The sequence below is a fragment of the Crocodylus siamensis genome, chromosome 1 (assembly GCF_052110815.1).
Source record: "Crocodylus siamensis isolate JL-2025a chromosome 1, ASM5211081v1, whole genome shotgun sequence".
Classification (NCBI taxonomy): domain Eukaryota; kingdom Metazoa; phylum Chordata; order Crocodylia; family Crocodylidae; genus Crocodylus; species Crocodylus siamensis.
Window position 1 is genome coordinate 342848446 of NC_143395.1, and position 12318 is coordinate 342860763.

A 12318-nucleotide genomic window follows, 5' to 3' on the forward strand; every position below is an offset into this window, starting at 1 on the left:
CACTATCATCAAGGTGATGATCATCCAACATCAACTTTGCTGGGCTGGCCACATCATATGGTGTCAGATCCCAGACTCCCAAAGCAAGTTTTATTTTCCCAGCTCAGTCAAGCTGGAGGGCACAGAAACTCAAGGAGGGCAGAGGAAGCACTTCAAGGACGTTTTTAATGTCAATTTGAAAAAATGCAACATCAACATAAACTCATGGGAGAATATTGCCCAGAACGGCCCCAAATGGAGGAAGAGCTTTTGGCAAGAATCTGCCAAATACTCTGAAAACTTACAACGACAATAGGAGACAGAAAAGTGAGAGTGACAGAAATAGCAGGTCACAGACTGAATCAAGAAACCAGAGCCACCCACCCCACGTAGAAATACATGTCCAAGTTGCAGCAGACTGTATAGATCTCGGACTGGTCTCATCATCTGCAGAAAAGGACCTGGAGGTTACAGTGGACAATAAGATGGATATGAGTCAGCACTGTGCCCTTGTTGCCAAGGAGTCTAACAGCATACTGGGTTGCATTAATAGGAATGTTGCTAGCCGTTTGAAGGGAATGATTATTTCCTTCTATTTGGCACTGGTGAGGCCTTATCTGGAGTACTGTGTCCAGTTCTGGGCCCCGCACTATTGAAAAGATGTGGACAAGTTGGTAAGAGTCCATTGGAGGGCAATGAAAATGGTTAGGAGGCTGAGAAACATGACTTATGAGGAGAGGCTGAGGGAACTGGATTTATTTAGTCTGCAGAAGAGAAAGTGAGGGGGGATTTGATAGTAGCCTTTAAATACCTGAAGGGTGGTTCCAAAGAGGATGTAGCTAGACTGTTCTCAGTGGTGACAGATGACAGAAAAAGGAGCAATGGTCTCAGGTTGCAGCAAGGGAGGTTTAGGCTGGATATTAGGAAAAACTTATTCACTAGGCAGGTGGTGAAACACAGGAACAGGCTACCTAGAGAGGTGGTGGAATCTCCATCACTCAAGGTTTTTAAGACCTAGCTAGACAAAGCCCTGGCTCAAATGATATAGTGGGGGATGGTCCTGTTTTGTGCAGGGGGTTGGACTAAACTTCCTAAAGTCCCTTTCAACCCTAATTTTCTATGATCCATCTTTGGACCCACAGATAAAACAATCATGGAAGCCAATCACCCTTGACTGCAAGGGGCTGCTGAAGAAAAAACGGAGGCTACAAAACTATTAAGTGACAATGGCTGATTGCATTCCAATAGGAAGAGCCATTGATAGGAGTACTAAGGAAGGCACTAAGGGTCCAACCAGGTACCAAGGGGGAGTGATTCCCCTGTAGATGGCTCTGACTGCCTTGATTTAAAGAAGAATGAGGAAGAGATAAGGAAGGTTGTTTGGCAAAAGGAAGCAGGACAAGGCTCTTGAGATCAGAGATGGTCAAGGAAAAGATGACTGTAAGTTTGAGGGCTCCACCAAGAGCCTGGAGATTTTCTCCTGATGATAGCAGTAAGGGCTGGATTGCTGGAAACCCCAACAGCAGGATTAATAGATCACTGAGTTCAGCCCCCTGCCCCAGTGGCACGAAGTCAGCTAGGGTCAAAGGATCCCAGCAAAGTAAGTGTCCAAATATTTCTTGAAAGAGCCCAAAGTAGATGCCTGCACCACCCCTGGAAGGAGTCTATTCCAGGCCTTGGGGGCTCAGACCGTAAAGAAGCTTTTCCTTATGTCCAGCCTGAAATGGTCTTGGACGAGTTTGTGACCATTGGACCTTGTCATCCCTTGGGGTACTCTGGTGAACAGGCGTTCCCCCAGATCCTGATACACATCCCTTATGTACTTATAGGCAGCCACCAGGTTACCCCTGAGCCTGCACTTTTCTAGGCCAGAGTCCCATGGCTCTCAGCCTCTCTTCATAAAGCCTCTCTTGCCCTCTGATCCTGTGCGTGGCTCTCCTCTGGACTCTCAGAAGCTTCTCCACATCCTTCTTGAATTGTGGATCCCAGAATTGGATGTAGTACTCCAGTTGTGGCCTCACCAAGGCTGAGTACGGTGGGAAGATGACATCCTGAGATTTACTTGAGAAGCATCTATTGATGGAAGCCAGAGTTTTGTTTGCTTTACCAGTTGTGACATTGCCTTGGTGGTTCATGTTCATCTTGTGGTCAATCATGTCCCTTTCAGGCATGGTGCTAGTGAGTGTAGCACTGCCGAGCCTATAAACGTGCTGCGGGTTTTTTCTCCAAGGTGGAGTACCTTGCATTTTTCTGTATTGAATGACATCAGGTTTATATCCAACCACTTTCTAAGCCTACCTTTCTAAGCCTATCTAGGACAGCCTGAATCACCAGCCTATCCTCAGGTGTGGAAGCTCTACCCCAAAGTTTAGTGACATCAGTGAACTTGCTCAGTCCACTTCTGACACCATTGTCCACATCGTTAATAAAGAGGTTAAAGAGTAGAGGTCCAAGGACGGAACCCTGGGGACATCACTGGTCATGGAGCACCATGATTCACTTCCGTCGACTACCACTCTCTGGGTCCAACCTCGGAGTCAATTCCCCAGCCACTGGACTGTGATGTGGCCAAGGCCGCAGTTGGCCAATTTTTCCATGAGAAGATCATGGAACACCAAATCAAAGAGTTTTTTAAAGTCCAGATATATGATGTCAATCTCTTCTCCCCTGTCCAGGTGATACATGACCTGGTCATAGGAGGAGATGAGATTGGCCAAACAAGACCTACCCACAACAAACCTGTACTGGCTGTCCTGCAGGAAGTTACTATCAGCCAGCTTGTCGAGTATGGTCTCTTTGATACCTTTTTCCAGAATCTTTCCAGAGATTGAGGTCAAGCAGATTTGTCTGTAATTCCCCGGATCTACTTTCCTCCCTGTCATGAATATCAGCACCAGGTTGGCTTTCTTCCAATCTTTGGATACTTCACCTGAGCACCACGAGTTCTCAGGTATCCTTGCCAGTGGCTGGGCTATGATGCCTGACAGCTCCTTAAGTACTCTGGGGTGCAATCTGTCAGGACCAGCTGACTTGAAGTTGTCCAGCCTCTCAAGCTACTCCTTTATAAAGTCTACACTGAAGCTGGGTATAAATTCACCCTCACCCTGGCCATCCTGCATCATGTTAGGTAGGGCGGTCTCTTTGGGCTGGTGAATAACCGATGCAAAGTACCCACTAAGCAGGCTGGCTTTTTCCAGGGCTGGGGTAGGAGTGATCTCCCTTGGGTGCCCTAACCTGCTGGTTTTGTAGTGAAAGCCTAGCAGGCTTGCTTTGGTGGTATTCCACCCATCCCCTGGTGGGATTAGTTTAAAGCCTGGTCAAGTAGGTCAGCCATTCTGGCTGAAAAGAGCTTCCTTCCCAGTGAAGTGAGGTGCAGGCTGTCTCTCCCTAGCAGACCACTGCCTCTCTCACCGAAGAACAGACTGTGATCATGGAAGCCGAAGCCTTCATTATGACACCAGCACCGCAGTCTTTGGTTGACTACCTCTATCCATCTCTCCCTCCTCAGCCAGGAAACTGATTCAAATTCAAGACCACAGGAACAAGGATTTATTTACCTACCTTTCATCAGTTTCACTGAGAGCTAGACAATTAGAATCCCAGCCCACAAGTAAAAAGCATACTTTTTAAGCTGTGATTTAGAAGACAATATATACAATACAGAAAAAAATCATGCTTTGTTTTTTTGCTTTCTCAACATAAAATATAACAGAGCATCATCATTATTTTCTTAACTCTGTAAATCAACAATGCAAAGCACTTTTTAACAGGTAAAACAAGTTGCACAAAACAGTATTACTTCCTCCCACCCCATAGTAAAAATGGTGGATAAACTCCTTTCACAACCCAGGCTTCGGCTTCCTGGACAATGACCCACACATTACAACGAGGGACATGCTCAGCTGGGATGGGCTTCACCTGTCCCCCAAAGGTAAGCGTGTGTTTTCTTCCAGGTTGGCGGATCTCCTCCGGCGGGCTTTAAACTAGGCTCGTCGGGGGGAGGGGAAGATGAGGGTGGGGGAGGCTGTGGACCACCAAACCAGGTGGCACCAACAAGGACAGCCCAGCCTGAAGAAAGAGAGCTTTGGGAACGTGAAAAACAGGGGGTGGACAGCAATACGGCACAGGTAAGGAACGGGAAGGTTAGAGACAAAAAGCCCTTTAGGACTTGGAGCGAGGGGGTAGCAAAAGCACCAGTCACAGGGCTCAAGTGCCTATATACTAATGCTAGGAGCATGGGGAACAAGCAGGATGAACTAGCGCTCCTGGTTGCACTAAACGACTACGACTTAGTGGGGCTGACGGAAACCTGGTGGGATCCATCCCACGACTGGGCGGTACATATTGAGGGCTATAGATTGTACAGAAAGGACAGAGTGGGGAAAAGGGGGGGAGGGGTTGCGCTCTATGTTAAGGAGCAATATACATCAACCCTCATCAAGACAGAATCAAAGGATGAGGAAGTAGAAGGACTGTGGGTTAGGCTACATGGGGGGCAAGGAGAAAAGAATTTGGTGGTAGGGGTCTGCTACAGACCCCCACATCAAGGGGAAGAAATAGATTTGGGGCTCCTGAGGCAACTCTCAGAGACCATAAAAGCTAAAGAGGCGGTGGTCATGGGGGACCTAAACTACCCGGACATCTGCTGGGAGACACAGACAGCAAAGTCCCACCGCTCACGCAGGTTTCTAACCTGTGTACAGGACCTCCACCTGACGCAGGAGGTACATGGTCCCACTAGGGGGAATGCCTTACTGGATCTGGTATTGGCAACGGGGGATGACATAGTAGGGGACCTACAGATCGGTAGCCATCTGGGGGACAGTGATCACCTAAAAGTACAATTCAACATAAGGCGTCGAGTGGGTAAGGTAACCAGTAGGGTGAACGTGCTGGACTTTAGGAAAGCTGATTTCAGTGAACTCAGGCGATTAGTGAAGGATGCACTGCAGAGTAGTAGTTTTGAAATGATGGGAGCCCAAGAAGGGTGGCTGTGCCTTAAGGAAGCTATCCTTCGAGCACAAAGCGAGACGATCCCCCTGCGAGGTAAAAGAGGGAAAGGGGCCAGGAGGCTTCCCTGGCTGACCAGAGAAATCCAGGGCAGACTAAGGGCCAAAAGGGGAGCACATAAAAAGTGGAAACAGGGAGAGATCACCAAAGAGGAATATACCTCTTCTGCTCATGCTTGTAGGGAGGCAGTTAGACAGGCCAAAGCTACCATGGAGCTGAGGATGGCAACCCAAGTAAAAGACAATAAGAAATTGTTTTTTAGATATATAGGGAGTAAAAGGAAGGCCCAGGGAGGAATAGGACCCCTGCTAAATGGGCAGAAACAATTGGTGACGGACAGAGGGGACAAGGCTGAACTCCTCAACGAGTTCTTCGCCTCAGTGTTCCTAAGCGAGAGGCATGACAAGTCTCTCACTGGGAGTGTAGGGAGGCAGCAGCAAGGCACCAGACTTCCATGCGTGGACCCTGAGGTGGTGCAGGGTCACTTGGAGGAACTGGATGCCTTTAAGTCGGCAGGCCCGGATGAGCTCCATCCGAGGGTACTGAAGGCACTGGCTGACATCATTGCAGAGCCACTGGCGGGAATATTTGAATGCTCGTGGCGCACGGGTCAAGTCCCGGAGGACTGGAAAAGGGCCAATGTGGTTCCCATTTTCAAGAAGGGGAGGAAGGAGGACCCGGGTAACTATAGGCCAGTCAGTCTCACCTCCATCCTTGGCAAAATCTTTGAGAAAATCATCAAGGCTCACATTTGTGAGAGCCCGGCAGGACAAATTATGCTGAGGGGAAACCAGCACGGGTTCGTGGCAGGTAGATCGTGCCTGACCAATCTAGTCTCTTTTTATGACCAGGTCACAAAACGCCTCGACGCAGGAGGAGGGGCGGATGTCGTATACTTGGACTTCAGGAAGGCCTTTGATACGGTATCCCACCCCATACTGGTGAACAAGTTAAGGGGCTGTGACTTGGATTACTGCACAGTCCAGTGGGTGGAGAATTGGCTGGAGGGTCGCACCCAGAGAGTTGTGGTGGATGGGTCGGTTTCGACCTGGAAGAGTGTGGGCAGTGGGGTCCCGCAGGGCTCGGTGCTTGGACCGATACTCTTTAATGTCTTCATCAGCGACTTGGACGAGGGGGTGAAATGTACTCTGTCCAAGTTTGCAGATGACACTAAGCTATGGGGCGAAGTGGACACGCCGGAGGGCAGGGAACAGCTGCAAGCAGACCTGGACAGGTTAGACAAGTGGGCAGAAAACAACAGAATGCAGTTCAACAAGGAGAAATGCAAAGTGCTGCATCTAGGGAGGAAAAATGTCCAGCACACCTACAGCCTAGGAAATGACCTGCTGGGTGGCACGGAAGTGGAAAGGGATCTTGGAGTCCTAGTGGACTCCAAGATGAACATGAGTCGGCAGTGTGACGAAACCATCAGAAAAGCCAATGGCACTTTATCGTGCATCAGCAGATGCATGACAAATAGGTCCAAGGAGGTGATACTTCCCCTCTATCGGGCGCTGGTCAGACCGCAGCTGGAGTACTGCGTGCAATTCTGGGCGCCGCACTTCAAGAAGGATGCGGATAACCTGGAGAGGGTCCAGAGAAGGGCCACTCGTATGGTTAAGGGCCTGCAGGCCAGGCCCTACGAGGAGAGATTAGAGAAACTGGACCTTTTCAGCCTCCGCAAGAGAAGGTTGAGAGGCGACCTGGTGGCTACCTATAAGTTCATCAGGGGGGCACAGAAGGGAATAGGTGAGTATTTATTCACCAAGGCGCCCCCGGGGGTTACAAGAAATAATGGCCACAAGCTAGAGGAGAGCAGATTTAGATTGGATATTAGGAGGAACTTCTTCACAGTTCGAGTGGCCAAGGTCTGGAACGGGCTCCCAAGGGAGGTGGTGCTCTCCCCTACCCTGGGGGTATTCAAGAGAAGGTTGGATGTGTATCTAGCTGGGGTAATGTAGGCCCAGCACTCTTTCCTGCTTATGCAGGGGGTCGGACTCGATGATCTATTGAGGTCCCTTCCGACCCTAGCATCTATGAATCTATGAATCTATGAACCCGTGTTGAACATTCTCCTTGGATGGCAATTAGAGATGTATAGGTATGAAACATTTTGGTACTTAGGTCTTTAGTGAGCTAACGCCTTGTACTATTTCTAGATCTGCAACACAGTCAGGCTTTTTAAAAGTGCTTTTGGATCAGTTAGTCACTTTAAAAATTAACCATTGGTACTGAGAAATCTGAGTACTTATGTTTAAAATAAATACCCTTGCTTTATGAATGAAGTCTTGTTTAATGCCTTTAGTTATTTATATACCTAGATGCTTTTAGCAGAAAACTAAGTACTAAACTACAATTATTTCTTTGCATACATAAGAACGAAACTCACAGACTTGTTTTCCCACAGCATGACATACAAAGTCACAAGGTATTTCTTTTCATGCAATGTGTTAACCATGGTGTTTTCATTTCTGGATAAAGAACTGAATGTTAGAGAGGTTCCTTTAATAGAGGGTAAGGAAAAAAAAATATCCCCATAGCTAACAACTACAGTTTTGTCTAAGAGTAGACTGCTCTTATGGGAGCATACCATTCAAACAAACATAAAACAAAGCTTTCAAATTATATCTGTAAATCACTAACTGTGACTTTCAAAGGCCTAATACTCAAGACCAAGAGTCTGAAAAACTGATGCCAAAATAGTCACTAGTAAAAATGGTTTTCTATACAAAAAAAGGTATACTCATTAGCTATGAAACTTTCTGTGGTATTTATACAGTTTAGGTAATTACAGAATATAACAAAGCCCAGTTTCCAAGTTCCAGAGGGTTAAAAGTGAAAAAAACCCCATTAAATAAAAATTACAGTTACTAATTTCACCTTCAAAGAACTTAACACATTTCCAAGACAGAATGGGACAGGCTCTGCAAAGTATGGCTTTTATGCTCCACCAATGCTTTTTGGATGGTATCAACTAATTTAAGCAGAATTTAAGTTTGTATTTGAGAAAAATTAAATATTATTACTTTTCTAGACCTAGTGTTTGCAATAATATTCTGTATCTAATTGAAAGCAACTAGTAAACTGACAGGCAGAAACAAGGGGCTAGATCCTGGCCTGGGATTAACAATACTGAACGAATCAACTCTGGACAACATCATATGTGGCCTTCCCTGTCTCTCTTATTTTTAACTTTTTAATTTCCTGTGGCCACAAATAACAGAAAGTCTCAAGGGCAATATAGTCTATGAGCCACAATCTAGGAAGCACTGGACCAGGTCCTATGACCTATCAAAGCTTCACTCAGCACAAAAACAGAAGGAAACTATCTGTAAGTCACTCTACTCCACACTTTCTCAACCGGCTCCGGGGGCAACTGAGACAGGGCTTATTTCACAACTATTCTAATTTGTTTCCAGCATCAAGAGACATCAACCAACCATTTTGGAAGCTGAAGACTGCTTGAGTACAAGCTCCCCTTTTCTCTGACCATGCTCTGAACATGCCTCTTATGTTATGGACCGTTACACGAATAACACAGGGCCAGCAACATAGGATTTATGCCACCTGGGGATTTTTGCCTATACTCCACTGCCACTTTAAATTTGCTTTGGAAAGCTAGAGCTATACAAAACAAAATTAAAGGGAGGGCAGCAATGTAAATCAAAAGTTTTAAGCTATTAAGTGAAATATAAATTCTTCCTAATCATTTCATTAAGCTACAGAGTCTGAAGCCTAATTATGACAAGTTAAATGTCAATATTAGTTATTTTACTAGTAACCAGCTTAAAAGAAATACATGGCATTGGGAACTATGGGAAAAACATTTGGCTAAAACATGATCTTTGAATTAAATATTATTCCCATGTTACTGTATCAAAAATCAATACTGCCATGTTTCCTGTTCTAAACTAATCAAATCTGTGGCAAAGTGGTTGGGAGTAAGGTCCCCTGCCTGCATCTTGAGGCAGAACATTGCTGTTGTGTTGTCCAGAAATATCCATAATATCTATTTTGAATGATGAGCCAAAAAGCACTTTAGAGAGCAGCAAGCCATCAAACAGTTCTAATGTTTATACAGCATTTGGCATCTTGCATGTTCCAACGACCATGAAATATCTGATCTTAGAAATGAGTTCCATGATCTGTTCAGGAAGTTTCTGTAATAACTGTGATGCAGGACTGAAAAAGGCTCCCTTACGTATATTTATTATCCTTTATATTCTATCACATAAGACATTTTTGTACAAATACATATGCATACCACCTATTTCACAATATAATTTAATACCAAGACAAGTCTTAATAGCTTCAAGCCTACTTTGTCTATAAAGATGTTATATATGTAGAAAAGGCCAAGAGACCTGTCGTGAATTATGGGAAAAATACTGATTTTTGAATTGTCTGTTTCAGGAGGGTCAAGTTGTGGCAAAATATCCAAAAAGCTTAAACCTAGAACAAAGTATTGGCTCTTCCTCAGTCAGACAGCTCAAATGAAAGATATACTCTGGGTGGGTATTAGAAGATATTTATCTGTAGATGAAGAGAATGAACCTGTTTCATGGTGGTATGAAAGAATGCATTTCTTTAAGATGAGCTACTATAATAACACTGAATAATAATAGCTAAAATTATAACAGTGGAACAAAAAAATAATTTGCATGCACACCCTCCCAATGGACTTCTCTACTGTGCAGTCACTCTCTACTTCAAACTTATTTTCCTGCTCTGTCTTATAGGTCTGATGAACTACTACTTCCTTCCCCACCCTCACCACCAAACTCCTTTTCAAATCTGACTCCTTCCCCGTTGCCTTTTCCCAACTCTGAAGACTTTTCTCTGTGACACTATGAGGAAAGCTCTGAATATGAGAATTACATGACAATACAATAGGAATTTTATAAGGGACAGTATTATTTGCCAAGTAGTAGAATGCAGTTAATGAATACAAAATAGTTCAAGATTCAATTTAAAATGGCATATGTAGTAATTTTTTTATTTACCTGACATCTTTTTCAAGTTGTGCAATATGTTCTTTCTGTAAATGTATCTGAGCGTCTCTCTGTTTTACAGTTTCAATGAGGTACTTGTATGGCTGTTGCACTTGACTCAACAAAGAATTGGCTCGGTCAAGCTGATAAAAGAAAGCAGTGTTAACAGTTAAACATTTACAAAATACAACTATAGATACCCTATGATAAAACAGAGGAGTAACCTTGGTATTCATTTCATGATGAATGTGTACAACCCTTTAACATTACATTCTCAGTCTATTTTCTGAACTTATTTTCTACATCTGCTTCTATCTTTTTACTTGACTTACACTCCCTTGAATTCCACTGACGATACTCCACAGTCAACTTCTGCCTTCTAAACTCCACTGAAACTGCTTTTAGCATTGTTTTTAATGGAATAAATTTTCACAAATATGGCTGCAATGGTGTAGACTTACAGGTTAGAAAAATGTGAGTGCAGACAGTGTCTCAGATGGTTGTTCTCACTGGGTGCATTTACACATACAATTAAGGCAGAGCAATAAACTCCAGCACAGTTCATGCTAGAGCCAACTGTTTCCAGGCACAGTGTCTTCACATATACCTGGGACTGCAGAACTTTGAGCTAGGGTGGAGCAGCTCTGGGCTGGCAGGGGACCTAGGGGGAAGCATTGGGGCTGGCTGGGGCATGACAGTGCTAAAGTGCATGGTTAGGTGGCATGCGGCCCCTGTACCTTAGTACTCTCATGCTCCAGCCAGCCCCTGTCACCATCTACAGGTGTGTTTCAGCACACACAAGTACACCACTGTAAGACAGTACTGTCCCTGACAATACTATCTTACAGTGGAGTTAATTAATTTACTATGTCCTAATACCAGTACACATGTATATGGTGATAATTTCATGTGGAGTTAATTAGTCTACTCTAGAGTGAAGTGCATGTGTAGGTGCACCCACTGAAAGCAGATAACGTGGCTTTCATACAATCAATTTTTTGTCTTATTCTAGAGTGGAAGCTGAAGTCTCTGAAGGCCCACAGAAAACTAATGGAAGAAAAAAAACCTTTTCTAGTCAACAACAACAACAATACATAAACTAGGCCAACAAATCTAAATCTAAAACAGTATAAGGGAACCTCCAGAACTATTTAGCAGTAGGAAACTACCGGGGTAGAAAAGCAATGACAAATGTGATATGATGGGTATAACAAGTGAATACAAGATCACTGCCTAAAACCAGTGCTCAGTGAAGACCAAATATCAACATTTCACATTCCAAACAGGTGGAAGAGTGTAGATGTCTAGGATAAGAACCAATACATTTTCTATATAAAATAAAACCCTTTACTATTTAGATACAGACTACTCTGGAATGGATTTAACTGAAGATAGTTACATTTTTTCCAGTTCGTTTATAATAATCATGAAGAGATGAAACAATTTACATTTGCCAAAAAAGACTTAGAGGGTAGCTGTCCCATTTTTTGCTGCTCCAAATAAAACAAAAAATCTTATTTCCTGAAGGAACTACTCCTATTTAAGTAATATTTTAAGACTTCTCTAAAATCTAGGGAATGCATAATAATTCTCTCTTGCTCCCACTTAAAAATAATGCCGAGACAGGAAAGAAGTATTTCCTGTCTACAGTAAAATTCCAAGTTACTTGTGAGAAAAACAGACAAAAGTTTTCAAATACACTCTTTCTAAGAAACTGAGCAGATCTACACATGAAAATGCTGCTGGATGGGTTTACTCAAGAATAATTTACTTTGGACAAAACCCACCCTGGGCAGGTGTCTACATGTATATCCATTTGGGAGCAGATTTGCTGCTCCTGGCAGCATATTGCTTCTGCTCCCTCCAGCTATTCACTGCCCCACCCCGCAGCAGCTAAAGTGAGCTCTAGGCACCCCCAGAGTGCTAGCCCAGGGGCTAGGAGCACAGGACCAGGAGACAGCTGTCTCCTGGTGGGGGCTGGGAGACTGCTTCCTGCCCCCTGGAGCTGCCTGCTGCCCACAAGGGTGGACTCCAGTGGTGGAGCCCAGGGGGGCACAATGTCCCCCTGCCCTGGCAGCAGGAAGCTCCTTGCCCCTGCCAGGGCAGGAGGCTTGGAAAGATCTGTGGAGGACGGGAAGGTCCCAGGCCCCTACCCCAATCCACTAGTGGGGTAGCTAACAGTGAGCCTCTGGCTGGGCGGGGATTCCCAAAGAATACTGGAGGTAGCAAGGAATGCTGAGAAAACTGAGAAAACAAACATTTACATAAGAACATAAGAGATGCCATTCTGGGTCAGACCACAGGCCCATCTAGCCAAGTATTCTGTATCTCTCTGGCA

The 12318-nt window shown here is 44.7% G+C and overlaps 1 protein-coding gene across 2 annotated transcripts in view; it reads right to left on the reverse strand.

The window, feature by feature from the left end:
• The window catches only part of PIBF1 (progesterone immunomodulatory binding factor 1), a 190503-nt gene that overhangs the window by 46242 nt on the left and 131943 nt on the right, over nucleotides 1–12318 (reverse strand). For both annotated transcript variants that reach the window (XM_090024439.1, XM_090024430.1), the window contains exon 15: nucleotides 9993–10123. In XM_090024439.1, the coding sequence (XP_089880565.1) occupies nucleotides 9993–10123 (131 nt within the window). The remainder of the gene's footprint in view (nucleotides 1–9992; nucleotides 10124–12318) is intronic.